Genomic DNA, 27,797 nt, shown 5'->3' with positions numbered 1-27,797 from the left:
TCCAGGACCTCTATACCAGGCGGTGTCAGAGGAAGGCCCTAAAAATGGTCAAAGACTTCAGCTACCCTAGTCATAGACTATACTCTCTGCTACAGCACGGCAAGCGGTACCGGCGCGCCAAGTCTAGGTCCAAGAGGCTTCTAAACAGCTTCTACACTCAAACCATAAGACTCCTGAACATCTAATCAAATGGCTACCCAGACTATTTGCATTGCTCCCCCCCCTCTCCCCCCTATTTTACACTGCTGCTACTCTCTGTTTATTATCTATGCATAGTCACTTTAATAACTCTATCTACCTACTCTATGTACATATTACCTCAATTACCTCGACTAACTGTGCACCCGCTCATTGACTCTGTACCGGTACCCCCTGTATATAGCCTCGCTACTGTTATTTTACTGCTGCTCTTTATTTATTTGCTACTTTTGTTTCTTTTTTTGTTGCCATTTTTCGGGGTATTTTTTCATAAAACTGCTTTGTTGGTTAAAGACTTGTAAGTAAGCATTTCACTGTAAGGTCTACACCTTTTGTATTCGGCGCATGTGACAAATAAAATTTGATGTGATTTGATTCGAGAGTTTTAAACCAATGCATCAACCATACCCATTGTTTACAAGGCTAGAATACATCTTGGACATGTTGTGGTGAGAGATGAATGACTGTTTGCATTTCATCATTAACCCTACAACACAATATAACACAGGGTGGCACTGTCTGCAACACTGTTCTACACTTTCTTGCCATGCACATATAAAAATAAGTGTGACAATGTTTTGAAGCTGCAATATGTAACTTTTGGGCAACCTGATCAAATTCACATAGAAATGTGAGGTCTATACTGAACAAAAATATAAACGCAACATGTAAAGTGTTGGCACAAATTTGTTTACATCCCAATTAGTGAGCATTTCTCCTTTGCCAAGATAATCCGTCCACCTAACAGGTGTGGCATTTAAAGAAGCTGATTAAACAGCATGATCATTACACAGGTGCACCTTATCCTGGGGACAATAAAAGGCCTCTCTAAAATGTGCAGTTTTGTCCCATAACATAATGCCACAAATGTCTCAACTTTTGAGGGAGCATGCAATTGGCATGCTAACTGCATTGAACGTACACCAAAGCTGTTGCCAGATAATTGAATGTACATTTTTTTACCAATGTCATTATAGAGAATTTTGCAGTATTGCATGTCCAATTGGCCTCACAACCGCAGACCACGTGTAACCATGACAACCCAGGACCTCAACATCTGGCACCTTCACCTGCGGGAACATCTGAGGGCAGCCAACTGGACAGCTGATGAAACTGGGTTTGCACAATCAAAGAATTTCTGCACAAACTGTCAGAAAACGTCTCAGGGAAGCTCATCTGCGTGTTCGTTGTCCTCACCGGGGTCTTGACCTGACTGCAGTTCAGTGTCGTAACCAATTTCAGTGGGCAAATGCTAACCTTTGATGGACACTGGCACACTGGAGAAGTGTGCTCTTCACGGATGAATACGGTTTCAACTCTACCGGGCAGATGGAGAAGTGCGCTCTTCACGGATGAAACCCAGTTTCAACTCTAACGGGTAGATGGAAGACCGCATGTACGTCGTCATGTGGGCAAGCAGTTTGCAGATGTCAACATTGTGAACAGTGTCCCATGGTGGCGGTGGGGTTATGGTATGGGCAGGCATAAGCTACGGACAATGAACACAATCACATTTAATCGATGGCAATTTGCATGCACAGAGATACCGTGACAAGATCCTGAGGCCCATTGTAGTGCCATTCAACTGCTGCCATCACCTCATGTTTCTGCATGATAAAGCACAGCCCCATGTCGCAAGGATCTGTATGTACACAATTCCTGGATGCTGAAAATGTCCCAGTTCTTCCATGGCCTTCATACTCACCAGGCTTGTCACCCATTGAGCATGTTTGGGGTATCTTTAAGGTAGTTGTGACCAACAGATGCATATCTGTATTTCCAGTGATGTGAAATCCATAGATTAGGGCCTATTGAATTGACTGATTTCCTTATATGAACTGTATCTCAGTAAAATCTTTGAAATTGTTGCATGTTTCATATTACATATTGTGTTAGTATAGATCTGTCATTCTCATTGAAAGCAAGTCTAAGAAGCAGTATATCTGTTGTGTGTGCTATTTCTATGCTTCCCGTTCTTAAGTTTCCTTTTTGCATATTTTACTTTTGGTTTTGTACACCAGCTTCAAACAGCTGAAAATACAATACAATTTTGTTTGTAGAAAGTATATTTCACAGCGGTTTAGATGGTGCAATGGTTTTCTATACAATTACTGCTCGTTTTGTCACATAAACTGAAATTAGGCAAACAATTAGAATTTTTGCAACCAGGAAATGGCAGTGATTTCTGCATATTGCTCCTTTAATGTATGAAAGTATATTACCTAATAAGAAGGCAATGTTTTTAGTTTAATTGTTTTACTCTTACTGTACATTTGAGTGTAATTCCATAGCCAGAGGAGAGAGTAGGTTTACACACATTCCTAATTTATTTACATAAATAAGGTCTTTATGAGGTATAGGTGAATTCACTTTAAAGGGGAAATCTGCAGTAGCTTTGTCAATTTATACATTTGTGATATATACCCATTGATTCTTGAAGAATATAACTTATAAATGCCTCATGAACTTAGTTCAGCTGTTTTACCCTATCAGAACTCGATATATAAGAATATTTTACTCCAATGTTTGCAAACAAACTAAATGTAAACAAACATGGTGCCTCAAAACATGGTGAAAACTATAATTGTTATATAATCAGTCCTTGCATCCATAGCTCTGTCCAGGAATTTGAGAGTGGTTACATTTCTCCAGCCCCATCCTTCAGATTTTTACCAAAACAGGTGGGGAGTGATTTGTTATTGATTCAACTTCTGATTGCTTCTGATGTGTTCAGTAATGTCCGTAGACTGAGTTGAATCTTTCGAAGTACTGACTCCGCTGGCGTTGTGCTCTTTGGGCAGCGTGACCTTGAGATGGGGCATTGCTCTCCTGGAGAGAAGAGAGGTGAGCAGAAGAGAGGAGTGAAGGAGAGAAAAATGAAGATAAGAGATCAATGAGAGGTGAAAAGAGGGGATGAAAGGAGGGAGTTAAAAGATGTAAGACAAAAACAGAAGTTAATGTGACAACGTGAAGAAACGTGACAACATGTGAAGCAACATGTGATAACAAAACTACACATGACAACATCTTAGCACATGTGAGAACATGATCTCATGTGAAATAAACAACATGACAAAACAGGAGGCCAAATTTCAACATATGATCCCATGAGTTGGATACTATTTTTACAGCTAAACTAAGGTGTTAATACTGAAGGACAGTATGCTGCTGTATAATGTTTACCAGGATTTGAACTAACAACTTCTTGGTTGCTAACTACCTGAAGTTCCAGCTGTGCCACCAGGTCTGTGGACATAATGGTGATAGAGTATATATTTATTGGCAACAATACATTTCTGCGCTTTGCCTAAAATTCCAGTAAAAATAAAGTAAATATATACAAAAACATGAAGGTGTTATTTCTTTAAATTAACAGTATGCTACTGTATTCTGATTTAAATTACTATAAAATCTTGTACTGTGATGACAATTGGGATTTAACTTCTTGGTCAATAGCAATCTATAATGTCCTGCTACTGTGCAGCTCCACCACCAGATCTGTGAAAGTAAAAGATATAAGGGCCACAGACTTATTGGAAACATCTAACTGCATCTGGAAGTAACGTCAGCACATTAACTTTGTGAGATGGGAATAGCCGCACACAAGCCTTAGATTACCATGTGCAATGCCAAGCGTCGGCTGGAGTGCTGTAAAGCTTGCCGCTATTGGACTTTGGAGCAGTGGAAACGTGTTCTCTGGAGTGATAAATCACTCTTCACCATCTAGCAGTCCAACGGACTTATCTGGGTTTGGGGGATGCTAGGAGAACGATACCTGCCTTAATGCATAGTGCAAAATGTACAGTTTGGTGGAGGAGGAAAAATGGTATGGGAATGTTTTTCATGGTTTGGGCTAGGCCCCTTAGTTCCAGTGAAGGGAACTCTTAAAGCTACAGCATACAATGATATTCTAGACGATTCAGTGCTTCCAGCTTTGTGGCAACAGTTTGGGGAAGGCCCTTTCCTGTGTCAGCATGACAATGCCCCTGTGCACAAAGCGAGGTGCATACAGAAATGGTTTGTCGAGATCGACGTGGAAGAACTTGACTGGCCTGCACAGAGCCCTGACCTCAACCCCATCGAACATCTTTGGGATTAATTGAAACGGCAACTGCAACAATGTCCCAACATCTAGTGGAAAGCCTTCCCAGATGAGTGGAGGCTGTTATAGCAGCAAAGGGGGGACCAACTTGACATTAATACCCATGATTTTGGAATGAGATGTTGGATGAGCAGGTGTCCACATACTATTGGTCATGTAGTGTATATTCACATGTCACCAAAAAGTTGAATAAAACATTGTTTTGCAATGAAGGCCCACAGTAGCCTTAACAGCACTCTTCGGGGTAGCATCATTGTGTAGCCGGAGGAAGGCTAGTTTCCATCTAACTCTGGTTACATTGACTTGAATACAAAACCTAGGAGGCTCATGGTTCTCATCCCCTTAGACTTGCACAGTAATTATGACAACTTCCGGAGGACGTCCTCCAACCTATCAGAGCTCTTGCAGCATGAACTGACATGTTGTCCACATGTTGTCAAAGGATTAGAGAATTAATCTAGTACTAGCTAACACTGCAGTGCATAAAATGTGGTGAGTAGTTGACTCAAAGGGATAGAAAGACTATAGTTGAACAGTTATGAACAAATAGATTTCTTAAAAAATGAAGGAGAAGCAAGAGCAAAATTGAGAGAGAGAGAGAGCTAGCTATGTTTTGATGTATTTTTTCCACTTTCACTTTCACTTACTTAGCTAGCGAATGCAGCTTGCTAGCTTAGCCTTATCAAACACCCCGGCTCAAACAGACAGGGATGCTATGTTAGCTAGCTGGCTATGGCTATCCAGCACCGGAATTCTTCCAAGTCAATGTAAGCTTTTGGTTTTATTAATTTATTGCCACGGGACCTGCCAGTGTAACTGCTAAACTGCTTTCTGCCTGTACACTGTACTGCATGATTGAAGCGCGTTTACTAACATACTGACCACACCGCTTCCGTCACGTGCTCGAGCACCGGGTGCGCGAGCGTTGCAAAATACATTTACACATAAATGTTATTCAGTCATTGCACCCATGCTGATCGCTAGCGTCTGCGTAGCCAGGCGCTAAAATAGAACTTGGTTTTATTTGTGACGCTTGACGCACTGCAAGTCCCGCCTCTCCCATCTCCTCACTGGTATTTAGGAGCATATACCCATGTGGGTGATTGAAAGATGAACTGAGGTCCATACTCAAGTCCAGTTGGTGGTGGTAATGCGCCTTAAAGTTGGTTGCCAACCGCCATATAAAATCCAAAGACTGCTATTGTTATGTGGCTGCTATGAAAGTAACCATCTGAAGGCACTGCTGAAACATTAATACACTCCAGGCCAAAAGGTTGCAAGTTCAAATCCCGACAGCATTTATGCACACTTAGGGCTAGATTTTAGCGGACAAATCAAATTGTATTTGTCACGTGCGTCGAATACAACAGGTGCAGGTAGAACTTACACGGAAATACTTACTTACAAGCCCTTAACCAAAAATGCAGTTTTAAGAAAAATAAGTGTTAAATAAAAAATACAAATAGTTAAAGAGCAGCAGTAAAATAAAAGTAGCGAGGCTATATACAGGGGGTACCGGTACAGAGACAATGCGCGGGGGCACAGGTTAGTCGAGGTAATTGAGGTAATATGTACATGTAGGTAGAGGTAAACTGACTATGCATGGATAATAACCAGAGAGTAGCAGCAGCGTAAAAGAGGGGGTGGGGGAGAGGGGCAATGGAAAGTCTGGGTAGCCATTTGATTAACTGTTCAGGAGTCTTATGGCTTGGGGGTAGAAGTGTTCAGAAGCCTTTTGGACCTAGACTTGGTGCTCTGGTATCACTTGGCGTTCTGTAGCAGAGAGAACAGTCTATGACTAGGGTGTCTGGAGTCTTTGATAATTTTTAGGGCCTTCCTCTGACACTGCCTGGTATAGAGGTCCTGGATGGCAGGAATCTTGGCCCTGGTGATGTACTGGGCCACACGCACTACCCTCTGTAATGCCTTGCGATTGGAGGCCGAGCAGTTTCCATACCAGGCAGTGATGCAACCAGTGCAGCTGTAGAATCTTTTGAGGATCTGAGGACCCATGCCAAATCGTTTCAGTCTCCTGAGGGGGAATAGGTTTTGTCATGCCCTCTTCACAACTGTCTTGGTGTGTTTGGACCATGTTAGTTTGTTGGTGATGTGGACGCCAAGGAACTTGAAGCTCTCAACCTGCTCCACTACAGCCCCGTCGATGAGAATGGGGGCATGCTCTGTCCTCCTTTTCCTATAGTCCACAATCATCTCCTTTGTCTTGATCACATTGAGGGAGAGGTTGTTGCCCTGGCACCACACGGCTATGTCTCTGACCTTCTCCCTATACGCTGTCTCATCGTTGTCGGTGATCAGGCCTACCACTGTTGTGTCGTCTGCAAACTTAATGATGGTGTTGGAGTCATGCCTGGCCATGCAGTCATGGGTGAACAGGGAGTACAGGAGGGGACTGAGCACGCACCCCTAAGGGGCCCCTGTGTTGAGGATCAGCTTGGCAGATGTGTTGTTACCTACCCTTATCACCTGGGGGCTGCCTGTCAGGAAGTTGAAGAGGGAGGTGTTTAGTCCCAGGTCCTTAGCTTAGTGATGAGCTTTGAGGGCACTATGGTGTTGAACGCTGAGCTGTCGTCAATAAATAGCATTCTCACATAGGTGTCCCTTTTGTCCAGGTGGGAAAGGGCAGTGTGGAGTGCAATAAAGATTGCATCATCTGTGGATCTTTTGGGTGGTATGCAAATTGGAGTGGGTCTAGAATTTCTGGGATAATGGTGTTGATGTGAGCCATGACCAGCTTTTCAAAGCACTTCATGGCTGCAGACATGAGTGCTGCGGGTCTGTAGTCATTTAGGAAGGTTACCTTAGTGTTCTTGGGCACAGGGACTATGGTGGTCTGCTTGAAACATGTTGGTATTATAGACTCAGTCAGGGACAGGTTGAAAATGTCAGTGAAGACACTTGCCAGTTGTCAGTGCATGCTTGGAGTACACGTCCTGGTTATCCGTCTGGCCCTGCGGCCTTGTTAATGTTGACCTGTTGTAAGCTCTTACTCACATCGGCTACGGAGAGCGTGATCACACAGTCGTCCGGAAAAGCTGATGCTCTCATGCATGCTTCAGTTTTGCTTGCCTCAAAGCAAGCAAAAAAATAATTTAGCTCGTCTGGTAGGCTTGTGTCACTGGGCAACTCACGGCTGTGCTTCCCTTTGAAGTCTGTAATAGTTTGCAAGCCGTGCCACATCCGACGAGTGTAGGAGCCAGTGTAGTACGATTCAATCTTAGTCCATTATTGACGCGTTGCCTGTTTGATGGTTCGTCTGAGGGCATAGTTGGATTTCTTATAAACATCCGGGTTAGAGTCCCGCTCCTTGAAAGTGGCTTCTGTACCCTTTAGCTCAGTGCGGATGTTGCCTGTAATCCATGGCTTCTGGTTGTGGTATGTACGTACGCTTACTGTGGAGACAACATCATCGATGCACTTATTAAGCCAGTGAATGATGTGGTGTACTCTTCAATGCTTCTGGAATAATCCCGGAACATATTCCAGTATGTGCTAGCAAAACAGTTAGCATCTGCGTCATCTGCACACTTCTTTATTGACCGAGTCACTGGTGCTTCCTGCTTTAGTTTTTGCTTGTAAGCAGGAGTCAGGAGGATAGAATTATTGCCAGATTTGCCAAATGGAGGGCAAGGGAGAGCTTTGTACACATCTCTGTGTGTGGAGTAAAGTTGGCCTAGAGTTTTTTCCTCTGGTTGCACATTTAACATGCTGGTAGAAATGAGGTCAAACGGATTTAAGTTTCTCTGCATTAAAGTCCCCAGCCACTATGAGCGCCGCCTCTGGATGAGCGTTTTTCTGTTTGCTTATGGCCATATACAGCTCATTGAGTGCGGACTTAGCATAGCAGTTGTTTTGGCGGTGTCGGAGGTGGAACTGCGTTAGAGCTATCAAATCAACAAGCAGCTCCTGGCATTATACTGATAGCAGACATTGTCATTGTCTATGATTGGAGAAAACTGAGGATGGAACAACAACATTGTAGTGACTCCACAAGAATAACTTATAGGATGAATGCAAATACACAGAATAAAAATATTCTTAACTTCTTCGGGGTAGGGGGCAGTATTCCGAAGTTTGGATGAATGAGGTGCCCAAAGTAAACTGCCTGTTACTCAGGCCCAGAAGCTAGGATATGCATATAATTGGTAGTATCGGATAGAAAACACTAAAGTTTCTAAATCTGTTAAAATAATGTCTGTGAGTATAACAGAACTGATATGGCAGGCGAACACCTGAGGACAATCCATCCAGAATGTTTTAGCTCACCACTGATTACAATGCCTTTCTATGGAAATATAAAATAAATACCATATTGCAGTTCCTATGGCTTCCACTAGAAATCAACAGTCTTTAGAAAGACTTTCAGGCTTGTTTTTGGAAAAATGAGCTAGAAATTGTTGTTTTTCTAAGTGGCTCCTAGGTCTGTGAGAGCCGGAATTCTTAATGGTTGGAAGGTGATCAAATACTTATGTCATGCAATAAAATGCAAATTAATTACTTAAAAATCATACAATGTGATTTTCTGTATTTTTGTTTTAGATTCCGTCTCTCACAGTTGAAGTGTACCTATGATATAAATTACAGACCTCTACATGCTTTGTAAGTAGGAAAACCTGCAAAATCGGCAGTGTATCAAATACTTGTTCTCCCCACTGTATGTCTGCGTATTGGAGTGTGCCCCTGGCTATCGGTAAATAGCAAAAACATCTGGTTCGCTTAAAAGCAATTTGAAATGATTTTCACTTTTGATACTTTTGATTTTACTAGGCAAGTCAGTAAAGAACAAATTCTTATTTTCAATGATGGCCTAGGAACAGTGGGTTAACTGCCTTGTTCAGGGGCAGAACAACATATTTTTACCTTGTCAGCTCGGGGATTCGATCTTGCAATTTTTCACTTACTAGTCCAACGCTCTAACCACTAGACTACCTGCCGTCCCGTACTTAAGTATATTTAAAAGCAAATACATTTAGACTTTTACTCGAGTAGTATTTTACTGGGTGACTTTCACTTGAGTCATTTTCTATTAAGGAATCTTTACTTTTACTCAAGTATGACAATTGAGTACTTTTTCCATCACTGGGGAGGGCCTTGTATGCTTGCTTTATCATCTACACACCTACTCACTTATTATTGATATCTACGTAGTCCATTGATGTGAATCACACTGCTCTCTCATTTAGCTATTTGCACCTTACGGATTTTGGTGGTTGTGGATGGCTGTTCACAAATCTAAATGTGTATTTGAACCCAATAATAATGGAATTCAAGAAGTTTAAGCTGCCTATCAATCATTGTTTTTTAAACCACAACACAAACAATACCTCACAGTGATGGGGTGCAAAGAACTGGACTAAATAGTGTGTGATAATGACATACAAGTGTGTGAACAGGTGATTAGAATTCAGGTGATTGGGATCTGGAGAGTGAGATGCATTCAGGGGATCTAGCTGTTTGAGGGTGTGAGTTGGAAGCAGATGTTACAGTACCCCCCCCTCCATGGGCGGCTCTTGACGGCCTAGGAAGCTGAGCAGGGGTCCTTCACCTGGGGCGTGGAGCTGGGTGGTCAGGATGGTTACGGTGGAAAGCCAGGATCATGACTGGGTCGAGGACATCCTGGGTGGGGACCCAGGACCGTTCTTTCGGTCCGTACACCTCCCAATCCACCAGATAGCGGATGCAACCAGCCAGGTGCTTGGAGTCAAGGAGGGCTCGGACGGAATAAGCCGGTGCACTGCCGACGTAAAATGGAGGGGGTGCGCCACAGGAGGATGGAGAGGGCTGTACCTCACAGGCTTGAGAAGGGACACATAGAAGGATGAGGAGATCCAGTAATGGCGGGGCAACTGGAGACGGTAGGTGACAGGATTGATGCGGTGTGTTATTTTGAAGGGACCAATGAACCGAGCACTGAACTTTTTGCAGGGGTCATGAAGCCGGATGCCCAGGGTAGAGAGCCACACACGTTGCCCAGGGTGGAAGAGTAGAGTAGGTCAGCGACGCTGGTCAGCAAACCTTTTCTAGGGAGAGGGAAGCTTGATGGAGGTGCCGATGTGCGGTCTCCCAAACCTGCTCGCTCCGTCGAACCCACTCGTCGACGGCAGGCACAGTTCCGGGCTCTGTCTCCCATGGGAACACAGGGGGTTGGTATCCGAGGACACACTGAAAAGGAGTGAGATGGAGTGAGGAATGCAGCATGGAGTTCTGTGCGTATTCGGCCCAGGCTAGATAGCGACTCCACTCGTGTAGTTGGTGGGTGCAGTGTTGGCAAAGGCACTTCCCTATTTTCTGATTCAGGCGTTCCGTCTACCCGTTGGTTTGGGGATGGTATCCATAGGATAAGCTGATGGAGACCCCCAGTTGGTTGCAGAAGGCTCGCCACACCCTGGAGACGAACTGGGGTCCCTGATCCAAAACAATGTCTTCTGGGATCCCATAAGGACGAAACACCTGTTGGAACATGCACTTGGCCATTTCCATGGCATTGGGTAGATGCAGAAGGGGGATTAGTTGGCACATCTTGGAGCACCGGTCCACTACAACTGAAAAAGTCGTGAAGCCTGAAGAGTAGTCGTGAAGCCTGGCAGATCCGTGAGGAAATCCATGGCGATGTGGGACCATGGTCTATGTGGTGTAGGTAAAGGTTCGAGCTAACCGGTAGGTAGTTGGCGAGGGCTCTTTGCCCAAGCACAGACAGGACAGGAAAGAATGTAATCTCGGATGTCGGCTGTTAGGGATGACCACAAGAACTTGCTTGTCTGTAGGGGTCTGACGGACGCAGGGACATAGGTCTTCTCGGAGTGAAGGAGGCCAATCTGAAGGGTGAAACTTTCAGTCATGCAAGTCACAAGACCAATTCCGAGAGGTTGTCCATCCAGCGCATTAATCCTAAAGGGAGAATTAACAGGGATTAGCTTGACTCGTAACTGTTGTGCCAATTGTTCATCAATGAAATTTCCTGCAGCTCCCAAGTCCCTCCACAAACTGAGTGACCCCATTAGCAGAAAGAAGAGCCGGGATCCCAAACTGCCTTTTGGTAATGTTCAAAAACGTAGAGGTGCTTACCTGGGCGGAAGTGGAGGGGTTGTGGTCACCCCTTCGTGGGGGGCGAATCAGACAGCTATTGAGTTAGGTGGTTACTCTCTCCACAATAGAGGCACAGATTCACGTAACCTCCGGTGTCTCTCGGCAGGCATGAGAGGGGCGTGGCCGAGTTGCATGGGTTCGGGGCTATTGGACCTTGTTGGACGAGAGAAGGGTTTGGAAGACTTGCAGGCCATGGATGACTGTATAGGTCTGCGGTCCACCAGCAGGTTGCCAATGGATATGGACATCTGGATGTATTAGTTTAGTTTAGGTTCACGACGAAAAGTAAAAAAAATTATCTATTTACGTTCGTTCAAACATGTCAAACGTTGTTTAGCATCAATCTTTAGAGCCATTTTTAACGTGAAACATCAGTAATGTTTCAACCCGACCTCTCCTGTGTCTTGAAAAATGTATTTGAAAAATGTATCGCATCACATGATTGCGCAGGTGCAGCCAATAATGAAGTGACGACATCCCAGGGAGGTCAACTTCTCTTCCTTGTCATCCGGTCTCTGTTCATCATAGACGCTTCAAACAACTTTATAAAGATCGTTGACATCTAGTGGAAGCCGTAGGAAGTGCGAAATGAATCCTTTCTCACTGTGGTATCTAATAACAATGACTCAAAAAAAATAGTACAGCCACAAAATTATTTTTTTTTCTCAGGTTTTTGCCTGCCATATGAGTTTTGTTATACTTAGACACCATTCAAACAGTTTTAGAAAATTCAGAGTGTTTTCTATCCAAATCTGATAATAATATGCATATCCTAGCTTCTGAGTTGGTGTAGGAAGCAGTTAAAAATGGGCACATATTTTTTTCAAAATTCTCAATACTGCCCCCTAGCCCCAACAGGTTAACTTCGTCCCACCTACATAACAGCCAGTGGAATCCTGTGGCGTATTATTGAAATACCTTAGAAATGCTATTACTTCAATTTCTCAAACATATGACTATTTTACACCATTTTAAAGACAAGACTCTCGTTAAGCTAACCACACTGTCCGATTTCAAAAAGGCTTTACAACGAAAGCAAAACATTAGATTATGTCAGCAGAGTACCAAGCCAGAAATAATCAGACACCCATTTTTCAAGCTAGCATATAATGTCACAAAAACCCAGAAGACAGCTAAATGCAGCACTAACCTTTGATGATCTTCATCAGATGACACACCTAGGACATTATGTTATACAATACATGCCTGTTTTGTTCAATCAAGTTCATATTTATATAAAAAACCAGCTTTTTACATTAGCATGTGACGTTCAGAACTAGCAAAACCCCCGCAAACTTCCGGTGAATTTACTAAATTACTCACAATAAACGTTCACAAAAAGCATAACAATTATTTTAAGAATTATAGATACAGAACTCCTCTATGCACTCGATATGTCCGATTTTAAAATAGCTTTTCGGTGAAAGCACATTTTGCAATATTCTAAGTAGATAGCCCGGCATCACAGGGCTAGCTATTTAGACACCCAGCAAGTTTAGCACTCACCAAAGTCAGATTTACTATAAGAAAAATGTTATTACCTTTGGTGTTCTTCGTCAGAATGCACTCCCAGGACTTCTACTTCAATAACAAATGTTGGTTTGGTCCCAAATAATCCATTGTTATATCCAAATAGCGGCGTTTTGTTTGTGCGTTCAAGACACTATCCGAAAGGGTAAAGAAGGGTGACGAGCATGGCGCATTTCGTGACAAAAAATTTCTAAATATTCCATTACCGTACTTCGAAGCATGTCAACCGCTGTTTAAAATCCATTTTTATGCAATTTTTCTCATGAAAAAGCGATAATATTCCGACCGGGAATCTGCATTTAGGTAAACAGACGAAAGAAAATAAAGCATGGGGTCGACTCGGGCATGCGCCTAAGCCCATTGTCCTCTGATCGGCCACTTGCCAAAAGCGATAATGTGTTTCAGCCAGAGGCTGCCTCAATATCATTCAGCTTTTTCCCAGGCTTTGAGAGCCTATGGGAGCCGTAGGAAGTGTCACGTTACAGCAAAGATCCTCAGTCTTCAATAAAAAGAGCCAAGATGAACAACAACTTGTCAGACAGGCCACTCCCTGTTCAGAATCCTCTCAGGTTTTTGCCTGCCATATGAGTTCTGTTATACTCACAGACACCATTCAAACAGTTTTAGAAACTTTAGGGTGTTTTCTATCCAAAGCCAATAATTATATGCATATTGTAGTTACTGGGCAGGAGTAGTAACCAGATTAAATCGGGTACGTTTTTTATCCGGCCGTGTCAATACTGCCCCTACCCCCAACAGGTTAACTTCTTGCGGATCAGTGGGACGCTAGCGAAATTGCAGAGCGCCAAATTCAAAATAAATTACTATAGATATTAAACTTTCAGAAATCACAAGTGCAATACATCAAAATAAAGCTTAACTTGTTGTTAATCTAGCCGCCGTGTCAGAGAGTCATTATTGTCTTTACTGGAGAAAAATACCAAATAACGCACTCTCATTCACACGCTTGGAAACACTAGAGCCAAAATGGGAGCCACCTAGAAAAACGACAATTTCTGGCAAATGTTTTCAAAAACCAGCCTGAAACTATTTCTAAAGACTGTTGACATCTAGTGGAAGCCCTAGGAACTGCAATCGGGCACGATTTCGCCCTATTATAAAAGTGCCAGCCATTGAAATCAGTGGTAGGATGATTTTTTTGGGGGGGGGATGGTTTGTCCTCGGGTTTTCGCCTGCCATTTTAGTTCTGTTATACTCACAGACATTATTTTAACAGTTCTAGAAGCTTTAGAGTGTTTTCTATCCAAATCTACCAATTATATGCATGTCCTAGCTTCTGAGCCTGAGTAGCAGGCAGTTTACTTTGGGCACGCTTTTCATCCGGACGTCAAAATACCGCCCCCTATCCCAAAGAAGTTAAACCTCTGCAGGCCAGTTCGGTCTGTAACTCCCGATTAAGACCCCTCCGGTAGACTGTAAGGAGAGCTGGTTCACTCCATCCGCTGCCGGCAGCCATGGTACGGAACTCAAGGGCATACTCAGTGGTGGAGCGACGGCCCTGTCGCAGCTCACATAACAGGTCCCCATTGTGACGACCTGAAACTGAATGGTTGAACACTTCCTTGAAGAGGGCGTGGAAACGTGATTCAGAGGACAGATCAGAACTTTGAGCGGGCCACAGGGCTGTGACCCAATCCAGAGCTTTGCCTGTGAGTAGGGAGATGATGAAGTCCACCCTGTCTTTGTCAGAGGTGAAGTCAGCGGGGTGATGGTCTATGTACAGGTTACACTGCATGAGAAATACTTGACATATTAGGCATGGATATGGGGGGAGATGAACGAGAGGAGGCTGTGGCATCTGATATGGGGAAGCAGGAATGGACTGGCGAAGGAGATTGCAGAGTGCATCGATTCGTTCCTTTTGTCGGGCCAGACGTAGCTGCAGCTCCGCTGAATCCATCTGTCGTTTTTTTGGTGAGGTTTCAAACACAGGGCGCAGCAGGTTTATTGCAAAGGACCACAGGCTGAGGCAGGTAGCTTGATCCAGGGGCAGGCAGAAGGTCATACACAGGGGGTCCAAAAGGGCAACAGTACAGGCAGGGTAAAGGCTAGAGGCCTCGTTAGTGAGGCAGGCAAAAACTATCATACACTGGAGGAGTACATCACGGGAAAACCAGCACTCTGAAAGACGTGTGTCACAAAACAAACAATACCTCACAGTGATGGGGTGAAAAGAACTGAACTAAATAAATAGTGTGTGATAATGACATACAGGTGTGTGAACAGGTGATTAGAATTCACGTGATTGGGATCTGGAGCGTGAGCTGCGTTCAGAGGATCTCTCCTTCATAACTGTTTGAAAAGCATTCACTGGGAAACTTGTTGAGAGAATGGAAAGCGTGTGCAAAGCTATCATGAAGGCATAGGTTGGCTACTTTGAAGAATCTCAAATATAATATATATTTTGATTTGTTAAACACTTTTTTGGTTACTACATGATTTCATGTGTTATTTAATCGTTTTGATGTCTTTATTATTATTCTACATTGTATGAGTAGGTGTGTCCAAACTTTTGACTGGTACTGTATATAAAGTGTAATATTGGGATGCATACTTAAAATGTTATACATTTCATCTCTATATCTGACATGGTACAGGTGTCTTCTTTTTTAGGCCCATAACCATGTGTCTGAGGTGTATACTTTTGTTTCAAAGTAGATTTCAAAGTAGATTTCTCTGTGTGACCTTGATTTATCCCACTTCAGTATAGGGTTTTATTAATGACACTGAATTTAAATCGGCAACCACAAGAAAAGCATCCTCCGGATGTAAGTTATCCTCCTTGTTTATAGCCTCGTACAGTTCGTTGAGTGCCAGCTTGCTCTTTTTCTTGTCCTGAGATGGAATGTACAGTGCATTCAGAAAGTATTCAGACCCCTTGTCTTTTTCCACATTTGGTACATTACAGCCTTATTATAAATGTAATTAAAAAAGAAATAATCCCTCATCAATCTACACACAATATCCTCCTAATGACAAAGCAAAAACAGATTTTAAAGTAAAAACTGAAATAACATATTTACATAAGTATTCAGACCGTTTACTCAGTACTTTGTTGAAGCACCTTTGGCACCAATTCCAGCCTCGAGTCTTCTTGGGAATGACGCTACGAGCTTTACACACCTGTATTTGGGGAGTTTCTCCCATTCTTCTCTACAGATCCTCTCAATCCTCATTTCACAAGTGAGAAATCACATTATTTCAAGTGAAATTTCACGTTTCATGTGTTTTTGTAACACTTCACATGTGAAAACGTGTTTCTGGAAAACTTCACGTGACATTTCAGATGTGAAATCATGTGAAAACATTTGTTTTATGAACACTTCACGCAACATTTCACATGAAAACGTGTTTTTGAAACACTTGATCATGTTTTCATGTGTAATTTCATGTGTTATTGCTGTTCAGCTAAAACACTAATGCAGTATCCTATTACTGTAGAAATGTACTGTAAAATGAAAAAAATATCTCAAAATTAACAGCAATGGCCAACTGCGTAGTTTCATGTTATCGTGAACGTTAATGTGAAATTTCACATGTGAAAATGTGTTTTTGTAACACTTCATGTGACATTTCACTTGTGAAAATGTGTTTCTGGAACACTTCATATTTGACATTTCATGCGAAATAATGTGAAAACATGTTTTTGGAACACTTCACGTGACATTCCACATGTGATGACATGTTTTCATGTGTAATTTCATGAGTTATTGCTGTTCAGCTAAAATATGACTCCACCTTTGATTTGAACTCATAACCTCTGAATGTGAAGTACACTGATCTTTCTGCTGCACCACAAAGACTGTAGCATTCTTCTACACATGAATTACCTATAATACATCTCTGCACTTAGCAAAAGAGTGCCATCTGCACTGCTATTTTAGCCCAGAATATAATCCGATCAAGGTCATAGGCATTGCAGCTTTTAAAGGCAATGTTTCTGTGTTCCTGGAGACTCCATTCACGGTAAATGCTGCATATGTCAGCTCAATCGGATATTACTTTTGGATTTCTATCGCAGAATCTGTTACGTTTCAGCAATAACAGATTGAATGGAGACCTTAGTTATCCGTTATTCTGACTATTCTCTCATCATTGATTTCTTTGACTTATTTCTGTAATATTAAAGTTTTCTGTATAGTTGTCTAATGTTGGTGGTGCCTATTATTCTGTTTTAATGTTACTCATGAATCACTATGATAAATACAATTGTTTTTCTTTAGTGTATTTTTAACAAAGCTGAGATTTACTTTGATGTCCAAAGTGTAGGACTACAAGTGAAATCAGTTATTGACACAGACATGGTGGTGTAGCAGGAAAATTGGGATTCCATGAACCAAGAGGTTGTGAGTTCCCATCCCAGGTAAGGACATGTTTAATAATAATGAATGTATAAGCTGATTAAGAGAAGACAACATCCCTGGTTTTAGGCAGAGGCTGTGCAAACTTGTGTTCATCCAGCCCCCAGGATGACATTTCCCATTTTCTAAAACTCCTTACATTGAAAGGCACTCACTTTTTTTTTAAAACAACATAAACATAAGTAGGATGTGTAAAGGTTTAAGTGTGTAAGGAAAACATGAAAAACAGGAGTTTGAGAAGATGTGAAATGGTGTCCTGGGGGCAGGATGAACACAGGTTGAGCAGCCATTCCGTTTAGAAAAATGATCAAGTGCTTTCAGCTACTGACCTCTCCTCGCCTTTCACAATGACTTGTCTGTTCTTTTTTTATTTTCCTGCAGAAACAAGATAACATGTATTAGGGCTGGGATTCAATCCAATCGTGCTGTGTGGGCGTTGCACCTTTTAAAGGCACTCTTTCAGTATTAGTGGAGCCCACTATCACAGTAAATGCTGCATATGTCGGCTCAATCGGAAATTACCTTTTAAATGTCAAACGTGCTATAACGTGGATCGACCAATGATCAGATTGAGCCCTTAGATACACTTCTTTGAGTTACTCACCTACACAGCCAGACCATACAGCAGATACCAATGAACAGAGCCACTCCTCCAATAGCAGACGGAATTGTGAAGACCAACAACATCTGTAGGCCATTTTCAGCATTATCTGTGTTAAATCAAACCGACAAAACAAAATTGGGATTATCAGAAAAGTCTCAAAGATCTAAAATGAGTGTCATATTCCTTTGCTTTACAACAATATATTAAATTGGGGGAATAACATTCAATATTAATTGTTTGCAATAATTATCACAATAATGTCCACACAACAACATCTGATTGGTAAATTGAACACTGTGGCTGTTCAATTTTAACACTTTTGAAGTGTTTATATGAGAACCACCAGAAAGTGTTGAATTTACACTTTGCAACATAATATTTTACACGAACTCTTTGTTAAAGGTACACTGTTATGGTGTTCCCTACTACCTTGTATTTAACACTTTAGAAATAGATTTATACAAGGTCAGTGTTAAAGGTACACTGTTATGGTGTTCACTGATACCTTCACAGCAAATTCTCCAGTGTTAAATTAACACTGGTCCTGTGTCTAATTAACACTGGTCCTGTGTCTATAAGGGTACACACTTTTCAGTGTTAAATTAACATACTGCTTAGTGTAAAGCCTTATTTGCATATTTCCCAGAGTGCCTTTCAATGTGAAATGTAGAGTTACCACCCATGACTGTATTTGTTAGTGACAAGACATGGTTGTTGCATTCGTCCATTTTCAGTCCTGTGGCCTTCAGGAAGTGAGATCCTAAGTGAATGTTATCATTACAATCTAATTGTTTAACACAATACCACAGGTACTTCATGAGACCTTATTATGATGGCCTAGTTTTACCCTAATACAAAGGCCTGCAAGTCACATTATGCTGGTTTGCAAAGTGATGTGTAATTCCTATTGGAATCCAGCCGGAGTGGGGATAGCCATCATAGGCTGTCATTGTAATTAAGAATGAGATCTTAACTGGTTTGCCATGTTAAATAAAGGTTAAATGTAAAAAATAGCCTACCGTTGGAATTGTATTCACCCGTAACCCGCATTCAGAATGACTGTTTGTTTTAAAAGACTAAGATATGAGACTACCTTCAGCATCTAAACTGGAACAACCATTTCAGTAAAGGGGAGCAATAAATCCATATAACAGATTGGATTATCTTAGAAAAATGTATCTTATTTATATAAGCATAAGATTAATCAATCAATATACATGCAAAAACATAGATAGTGAAACAAACGATTCGAAAAAATGCTGGAAAATATGATAATGATGTTCGTGGTTTTGGTTTAACACCGGTTATTAACACCAACACTGGGGTTCTTTTACACCAATGAGTGTTAATTTAAGACTTACAGAGTTAATTTAACACCTGAATCAAAATGACAAATATTACACAGAAAAATCTACATTAGGTAATACGGGCCAATTTAACACCCTGATATGTTTTTACACCAGCATAAAAAGCAACACCAGCTGGTGTTCAGTCCATTCAGAGTAACAGAAAGTAACACCAAAACCATATCAACACCAAAACTGCTAACACTAGGATATGAACAATGACGATTTTCCTGGGCAGTTTTGCTCATGTCACAATTCCTGTGCAGTTTTGGTCATGTCACAATTCTACTTTACTTTATATCTAGTCTTACAGAATACGGTTTCTTCTCCACGTTTTACAGTATCAACAGAAAATCACAATCATTACCTATGAGGTTATCTGTGATAGTCAAATTCCACTCCATTGTCTTAACACCCCTTCGATCTGTGACAGTACAGTTGTAGGTCCCGGTGTCAGTTAGCTCTACAATAGATATAATAAGCTCTGTAGGAGTAAGAGAGTCAGCACTCATCCTGCCTGAGGTGAAGTTTCTGTGAGTTCTTTTCCCCTTGGAATGAGAGAGAATAAGAACCGTGTCCTTTCTCCAGATGACTTGATTAGTTGTGTTCGTCATGGATTCATTGCACACCAAATAAACATCTTCTCCCAAAGAAGCTGATTTATTTGTTTTAATTTTTGTCACTGACTCTATGGGAGAGAAAAGAACAAAGACAATGTTTACAGACAGACAGGCAGGTAGGCAGATAGACAACAAGGTGATCAGATATTAAACAAGAAGGTCTGAATTCATTATTACTGTGTAACGCCCTGGCCATAGAGAGGGGTTTTTGTTCATTATTTTGGTTAGGCCAGGGTGTTACATTGTTCCTTTTTCTATGTTTTTGTATTTCTTTGTTTTGGGCTGAGTAGGGTTCCTAATCAGAGGCAGCTGTCTATCGTTGTCTCTGATTAGGAATCATACTTAGGCAGCCTGTTTTCGTTTGGGATTTTGTGGGTAGTTGTTTCTGTTGTGTGGTTTGCACCGGCAGAACCGTTGGCTTTCGTTTTCCCTGTTTGTTTTTTGAAGTGTATCATTAAAAATCATTATGACCAGTTACCACGCTGCATCTTGGTCCCCTCTTCCAGATGATTGTTACAGAACTACCCACCACAACTGGATCAAGCAGCGTGCTCGGGAGGAGATGGACACCTGGTCTCATCAGGAGTGGATTGGGAGGAGAGACTGGACTTGGGGCCAGGTGATCGACAGATATCGGAGCCTACCCGGGAAGAACGAGAGGCAGCCCCCAATTTTTTTGGGGGGGGCCACTGGTAGTTCGGCTGGACCAGGGGTGAGGCCTGAGTCAACTACCCATGCTTTTCAGGTGCCTGCCTCTCGCACTCTCTCTCTCCAGTACATCCTGTTCCTGCTCCTCGCACTAGCCTTGTAGTGCCTCCTCCCAGGGCCAGAGCCGCCAGAGCCTCCCGCCAGTCCGGAGCCGCCAGAGCCGCCCGCCAGTCTGGAGCCGCCAGAGCCGCCCGCCAGTCCGGAGCCGCCAGAGCCGCCCGCCAGCCTGGTGAGTCCGCCAGCCCGGAGCCGCCCGCCTGTCCGGAGCCGCCAGAGCCGCCCACCTGTCCGGAGCCGCCAGAGCCGCCCGCCTGTCCGGAGCCGCCAGAGCCGCCCACCTGTCCGGAGCCGCCAGAGCCACCCGCCTGTCCGGAGCCGCCAGAGCCACCCGCCAGCCTGGTGAGTCCTGTGCCTGCGCCAGGCCTCCTTCATGTCTCACCAGCCTGGTGAGTCCTGTGCCTGCGTCCAGGGCCAGGCCTCCTTCATGTCTCCCCAGCCTGGTGAATCCTGGGCCAGAGCCGCCAGAGCCGCCCGCCAGCCCGGAGCCACCAGAGCCACCCGCCAGCCTGGTGAGTCCTGTGCCTGCGCCTAGGGCCAGGCCTCCTTCATGTCTCCCCAGCCTGGTGAGTCCTGTGCCTGGGCCCAGGGCCAGGCCTCCATGTCTCCCCAGCCTGGTGAATCCTGGGCCAGAGCCGCCAGAGCCGCCCGCCAGCCCGGAGCCGCCGGAGCCGCCCGCCTGTCCAGAGCCGCCAGAGCCGCCCGCCTGTCCGGAGCCGCCAGAGCCGCCCGCCTGTCCGGAGCCGCCAGAGCCACCCGCCAGCCTGGTGAGTCCTGTGTCTGCGCCCAGGGCCAGGCCTCCTTCATGTCTCCCCAGCCTGGTGAGTCCTGTGCCTGCGCCCAGGGCCAGGCCTCCTTCATGTCTCCCCAGCCTGGTGAATCCTGGGCCAGAGCCGCCAGAGCCGCCCACGAGCCCGGAGCCGCCGGAGCCGCCAGAGCCACCCGCCAGCCTGGTGAGTCCTGTGCCTGCGCCTAGGGCCAGGCCTCATTCACGTCTCCCCAGCCTGGTGAGTCCTGTGCCTGTGCCCAGGGCCAGGCCTCCTTCATGTCTCCCCAGCCTGGTGAATCCTGGGCCAGAGCCGCCAGAGCCGCCCGCCAGCCCGGAGCCGCCAGAGCTGCCCGCCAGCCTGGTGAGTCCTGCGCCTGCGCCCAGGGCCAGGCCTCCTTCATGTCTCCCCAGCCTGGTGAATCCTGGGCCAGAGCCGCCAGAGCCGCCCGCCAGCCCGGAGCCGCCAGGGACGCCCGCCAGCCCGGAGCCGCCAGGGACGCCCGCCAGCCGGGCGCAGCCAGAATCGCCCGCCAGCCGGGCGCAGCCAGAATCGCTCGCCAGCCGGGCGTAGCCAGGGTCGCCCACCAGTCCTCCGGCGCAGCTAGGGGCGCCACCTAAGTGGCCGAAGCCAAAGGTAGAGCGTGGAGCGGGGTCCACGTCCCGCACCGTAGGAAGGCCCACCCAGACCTTCCCCTTCAGAGTCAGGTTTTGCGGCCGGAGTCCGCACTTTTGGGGGGGGGGTACTGTAACGCCCTGGCCATAGAGAGGGTTTTTTTTCTTTATTTTGGTTAGGCCAGGGTGTTACATTGGGTGGGCGTTCTATGTTTCTTTTTCTATGTTTTTGTATTTCTTTGTTTTGGGCCGAGTAGGGTTCCTAATCAGAGGCAGCTGTCTATCGTTGTCTCTGATTAGGAATCATACTTAGGCAGCCTGTTTTCATTTGGGGTTTTGTGGGTAGTTGTTTCTGTTGTGTGGTTTGCACCGACAGAACTGTTGGCTTTCGTTTTCCCTGTTTGTTTTTTGAAGTGTATCATTAAAAATCATTATGACCACTTACCACGCTGCATCTTGGTCCCCTCTTCCAGACGATCGTTACATACTGAAACAAGGCCCTAGTGGTAAATATAAACATCCAGTCCATTTAAAAAATTGGAGGCCCCTTACACTACAGTGTTGTGATGCATAAATTCTAGCAAAGTGTGTAGCCCATAGAATTAAAAAGGTATTGTTGGATATTATTCATCCTAATCAGACAGATTTTTTTACATGGACAATACATTGAAGATAATATAAGACAAGTACTGTAAACAACAGAACATTATGAATAATCTGGGAAACCCGGCCTGGTATTCATAGCTGACTTTGAAAAGGCTTTTGATAAAGTATGACTTGCATTATAAATGCATAGAACATTTCAATTTTGGAGAATCTCTTATATAATGGTTAAAGTTATGTATAGTAACCCCAGGTGTAAAATAGTAAATAATGGCTACTTCTCAGAAAGTATTAAACCGTCAAGAGGAGTAAAACAAGGTTGTCCATTATCGGCATATCTACTTATTATGGCCATTGAAATGTAAGCTGTTAAATTAGCTCTAACAATAACATCAAGGGCCTAGAAATCTAGGGCTTATAATCGAAGGTGTCATTGTATGCTGATTATTCATGTTTTATTTTAAATCCACAATTTGGATCCTTCCACAGTCTCATAGATGATCTAGATACTTTTTCTAACCTTTCTGGATTACAACCGAATTATGATAAGTGTATTATATTACATATTGGATCACTAAAAATATTACTTTTACATTACCGTGTAGTTTACCAATAAAATGGTCTGATGGTGAAGTGGATATACTCGGAATTCATATATCGAATGAAAGAAATGATCTCACTACAATACATTTTAATAGAAAGTTGGCAAAAAAAGATAAGATCTTGTTATGGTGGAAAGGAAAATACCTGTCTGTTGAAAAATCCCCATTATTAACTATTTATTCATATCTCAGTTTACCTATTTGCTTATGGCTTGTCTACACCTAGCGACTTGTTTTTTTAATTATATGAGCAAAACATATTCAATTTTATTTGGAACGGCAAGCCAGATAAAATTAAATGGGCCAATTTATATAATTAATATGATTTCGGAGGGCAGAAATGTTGAAATATTAAAGCATTAGACCTCTCACTAAAGGCTTTAGTCATACAAAAGTTACATTTAAATCCAAACTGGTTCTCTAGCAGATTAATAACAATGTCTCACCCCATGTTCAAGAATGGCCTTTTCCCCTTTATTCAGATTACAACCTCTCACTTTCGGTTATTTGAAAATGAAATGATCTCTAAAATATTGTTAATTTTAAAACAAGCCATAAAAAGTTGGTTGCAATTTCAGTTTAATCCACCAGATAAAAACTAATATTTTTGGAATAAAAAATAAAAAAGGTATAATCTTTGTAAATTATATTATAAATAGGACTGGTGGAGTTATGTTACACATGCAGCTAATAAAAATATATGGAAATGTTGTCACGTTCTGACCTTAGTATGAGGTCATTTTTCCATAGTAGATTGGTCAGGGCGTGACGGGGGTGTTTTTGTCTATGTATTTTGGGTTTTCTGTTTTCTATGTGGGTTGTCTAGATTGTCGTTCTATGTTGTATTTTCTATGTTGGTGCCGGGTATGGTTTCCAATCAGAGGCAGGTGTTTTTCGTTGTCTCTGATTGGAAGCCATACTTAGGCAGCCTGTTTTTCATGGGGTTTTGTGGGTGGTTGTTTTCCGTTTTAGTCTTTGTACCTGACGGGACTGTGATGGTCATTTTTGTTATTTTGCAAAGTGTTTTCATTAAAAGTAAATTATGAGCACTTCACACGCCGCATTTTGGTCTCCTTTAGACGACCCCCATTACAGAACCACCCACCATGATTGGATCAAGCGGCGTGCCCGGGTAGATATGGACACCTGGTCAGTGGAAAAATGGTGGGAAAGGAGAAACTGGACTTGGGGCCAGGTAATCGAGAGATTTCGGAACTTACCTGGAAGAAAAGGGAGGCAGCCCCCAAAAAATGTTTTGGGGGGGCACACGAGTAGTTTGGCTGGGCAAGGGTTGAGGCCTGAGTCAACTACTCGTGCTTTTTGTAGCGAGCATGTGCCTGCCTCTCGCACTCTCTCTCCAGTGCGCCTCTGCAGCACAGTATGTCCTGTGCCTGTTCCTCGCACTCTTCCTCTAGTGCGCGTCCATAACCCGGTATGGCCAGTGCCTGCTGTGAGCACTCGGCCCTTAGTGTGTCTCCCCAGTCCGATGAGACCGATTCCTGCTCCTCGAAAAAAGCCTCCAGTGATAGTCGATGGTCCGACGCCCGTAAGGATTATCCTTGGCAAGGAACCTATTGAAATGGATCCCAGATCCTCTAGCGGCGGCTTGGAGGTCGGAACCTCCAGTAGTGGACGTTGTGACAAATGTCTGCTCTACTCAAAATTACAACTGACTAATTGCGACATTACCGCAAAAATGGAAGCGGCAAGTGGAAGGGGAAGAAAATAAGGAACTTATCTGTCATCCTTGCATTAAAGACCAAAATTGGCTAAAGAAAATTGTGATAAATAAAAAAGTATACCAGTTTCATTTAAGGACCAAAAAATGTACAGCTGTGTCATATAGATTGCAAAATAGTTGAAAAGATATTTTCGATGTACCGATTCCATGGCACATGGATTATGATCTGATACACAAAACACCGCTGGATTCAAAACTTTGTTTTTCAAGTAATGCGATGTTATATACATACCAGTCAAAAGTTCAGACATGCCTACTCATTCAAGGGTTTTTCTTTATTTTGACTATTTTCTACATTGTGGAATAATAGTGAAGACATCAAAACTATGAAATAACACACATGGAATCATATGTAACCAAAAAAGTGTTAAACAAATCAAAATATATTATCCCAGTTTTGTTGTGACAAGGTGGGGGTGATATACAGATGATAACCATATTTGGTAAAAGACCAAGTATTAGGGAAAGAACAGCTCAAATAAATGAAGAGAAATGACAGTCCATCATTACTTGAAGACATGGTCAGTCAATGCATAAAATTTCAACAACTTTGAACGTTTCTTCAAGTGCAGTCGCTAAAACCATCAAGCACTATGATAAAACTGGCTCTCGTGAGGACCACCACAGGAAAGGAAGACCCAGAAGTACCTCTGCTACAGAGGATAAGTTCATTAGATTTGTCAGCCTCAGAAATTGCAGCCCAAATAAATGCTTCACAGAGTTCAAGTAACAGACACACCTCAACATCAACTGTTCAGAGGAGACTGCGTGAATCAGGTGTTCATGGTAGCATTGCTGAAAAAAACACTACTAAAGGACACCGATAATAAGAAGAGACTTGCTTGGACCAAGAAACACGATCAATGGACATTATGGACTGGTGGAAATCTGTCCTTTGGTCTGAGTAGTGCAAATTTGAGGTTTTGGGTTCCAACCGCCGTGTCTTTGTGAGACACAGAGTAGGTGAACGGTTGATCTCCGCATGTGAGGTTCCCACCATGAAGCATGGAGGAGGAGGGGGTGTGATGGTGTGGGGGTGCTTTGCTGGTGACACTGTCAGTGATATATTTAGAAGTCAAGGCACACTTAACCAGCATGGCTACCACAGCAACATTTGTTTTTCAACAGGACAACCTCCAGGCTATGTAAGGGCTATTTGACCAAGAAGGAGAGTGATGGAATGCTGCATCAGATGACCTGGCCTCCACAATCACCCTACCTCAACCCAATTGAGATGGTTTGGGATGAGTTAGACCGCAGAATGAAGTAAAAGCAGACAACAAGTGTTCAGCATATGTGGGAACTCCTTCAAGACTGTTGGAAAAGCATTCCAGGTGAGCTGGTTGAGAGAATGCCAAGAGTGTGTAAAGCTGTCATCAAGGCAAAGGGTGGCTACTTTCAAGAATCAAAAATATAAAATATATTTTGATTTGTTTAACACTTTTTTGGTTACTACATGATTCCATATGTGTTATTTCATAGTTTTGGTGTTTCACTATTATTCTACAATGTAAAAATAGTAAAAATAAAGAAAAACCTTTGAATGAGTAGGTGTGTCCAAACTTTTGACTGGTACTGTATATGGCGGATACAACCATCCCAGCTCTGCAGATTTTTCTGCGAATAGATAGAATCATTAGAAGATTTTGGTACTGTCCATATGTAGCTTGTTTTTGGTCGCAGCTTCAGGAATGGCTGAAGAATTGCAGCATTTACCTGGAGCTAACTCTGCAAATTGCACTGCTGGGTGATTTAAAAAGTTTTAGTCAATCAATAAATAATATAGTAATACTCTTAGCAAAAATGTTTATCTTTAACTTACAGTATGTAGAATCAATGAGAATAGAAAGGTTCAGAACTTTTTTGAAACATCACAGCACAATTGAAAAATATATGGAGAATATAAATAAAAACTGGATGGTGTTCAGCAATATATGGGAGGGGCTGAGTGGAGCTGAAGGATGGGACTAAAAACAAACAAAAGATAAGTATTGTAAAATATACTGTGTCCATAAAATTAATATAGTATGTATAAGCTGGAAGTGGAAGCCTAATTGTTATTGTCCTTTAGTTTACTCCAATAAGGGGAGGGATGGTAGGGTTAAGGGAATATATATTTTAAAATCTCTATATATATTTTATATAATAATACAAACATATATGGGGGATTGGAAATGATGCAGACAATTACATTGATGGAAGCTACAATCTATATGCAATATTAAAGCTGATCTACCCCCTAAAAAAGTAGGCAGATAGGCAGGATTGCTGGCACGCACACACACACTCACAAACACACACACACACACACACACACACTCACAAACACACACATAGTACTGTAGTTTACCTGTGTAGACAAGGAACAGCATGATGACCACAGAAACCAAATCCCAGGACAGGAGAGTCGCCATGAAGACCCTGGACGTGACTGACAGAAAGAGACGGACAGAGTGGAGTGGAACTTTAGAGTTAGTGATCAGTGCCACAGCTAGCTAACCAGGAACCATACCACTGTTTCGGATGAGGAAGACGGCGAAAAGAGGAAGTGGTCGTCTTAGAGAGAAGCATAGAGATGTTTAAAACCTCGCAACCATGGAGCTCAGAGACATCACACATACCCATTCAGCAGCGATTACTGAGTGATTGACTGTGTGCTCAGAGTTTGATTTCAAAGTGGAATTAACATCCAAAACATCCAAATTAATTTCATGCCCCATCAATGTCTGTTAAGAAGTGGTGTAACTGGTCGAATTCGTACCACATGATCAACTCATGAGTCGGCGACCCAGGAATTACCATTTGTTTCAATTTCTGGA

General features: G+C 43.1%; 1 protein-coding gene across 2 annotated transcripts; it reads right to left on the bottom strand.

Moving 5' to 3' along the window:
* Positions 1-2,424: 2,424 nt before the first annotated feature.
* LOC106582051 (uncharacterized) lies at positions 2,425-27,525 on the bottom strand. 2 transcript variants are annotated; one of them, XM_014164743.2, is made up of 5 exons: positions 27,329-27,525; positions 19,634-19,954; positions 17,921-18,026; positions 17,646-17,691; positions 2,425-3,027 (listed from the first exon to the last, which is right to left on the bottom strand). In XM_014164743.2, exons 1-5 carry the CDS (start codon positions 27,390-27,392, stop codon positions 2,929-2,931), a joined length of 636 nt encoding a protein of 211 aa, XP_014020218.1. In that variant the 5' UTR covers positions 27,393-27,525; the 3' UTR covers positions 2,425-2,928. The 2 variants fall into 2 exon arrangements, with proteins under 2 accessions (XP_014020218.1, XP_014020219.1); XM_014164744.2 differs by lacking the exon at positions 19,634-19,954 and having other exon boundaries at positions 27,329-27,524.
* Positions 27,526-27,797: the final 272 nt, after the last annotated feature.

Source organism: Salmo salar, chromosome ssa21, assembly GCF_905237065.1.
Source record: "Salmo salar chromosome ssa21, Ssal_v3.1, whole genome shotgun sequence".
In the NCBI taxonomy this organism is placed as follows: domain Eukaryota; kingdom Metazoa; phylum Chordata; class Actinopteri; order Salmoniformes; family Salmonidae; genus Salmo; species Salmo salar.
This window is presented reverse-complemented; position numbering and strand designations above follow the sequence as displayed.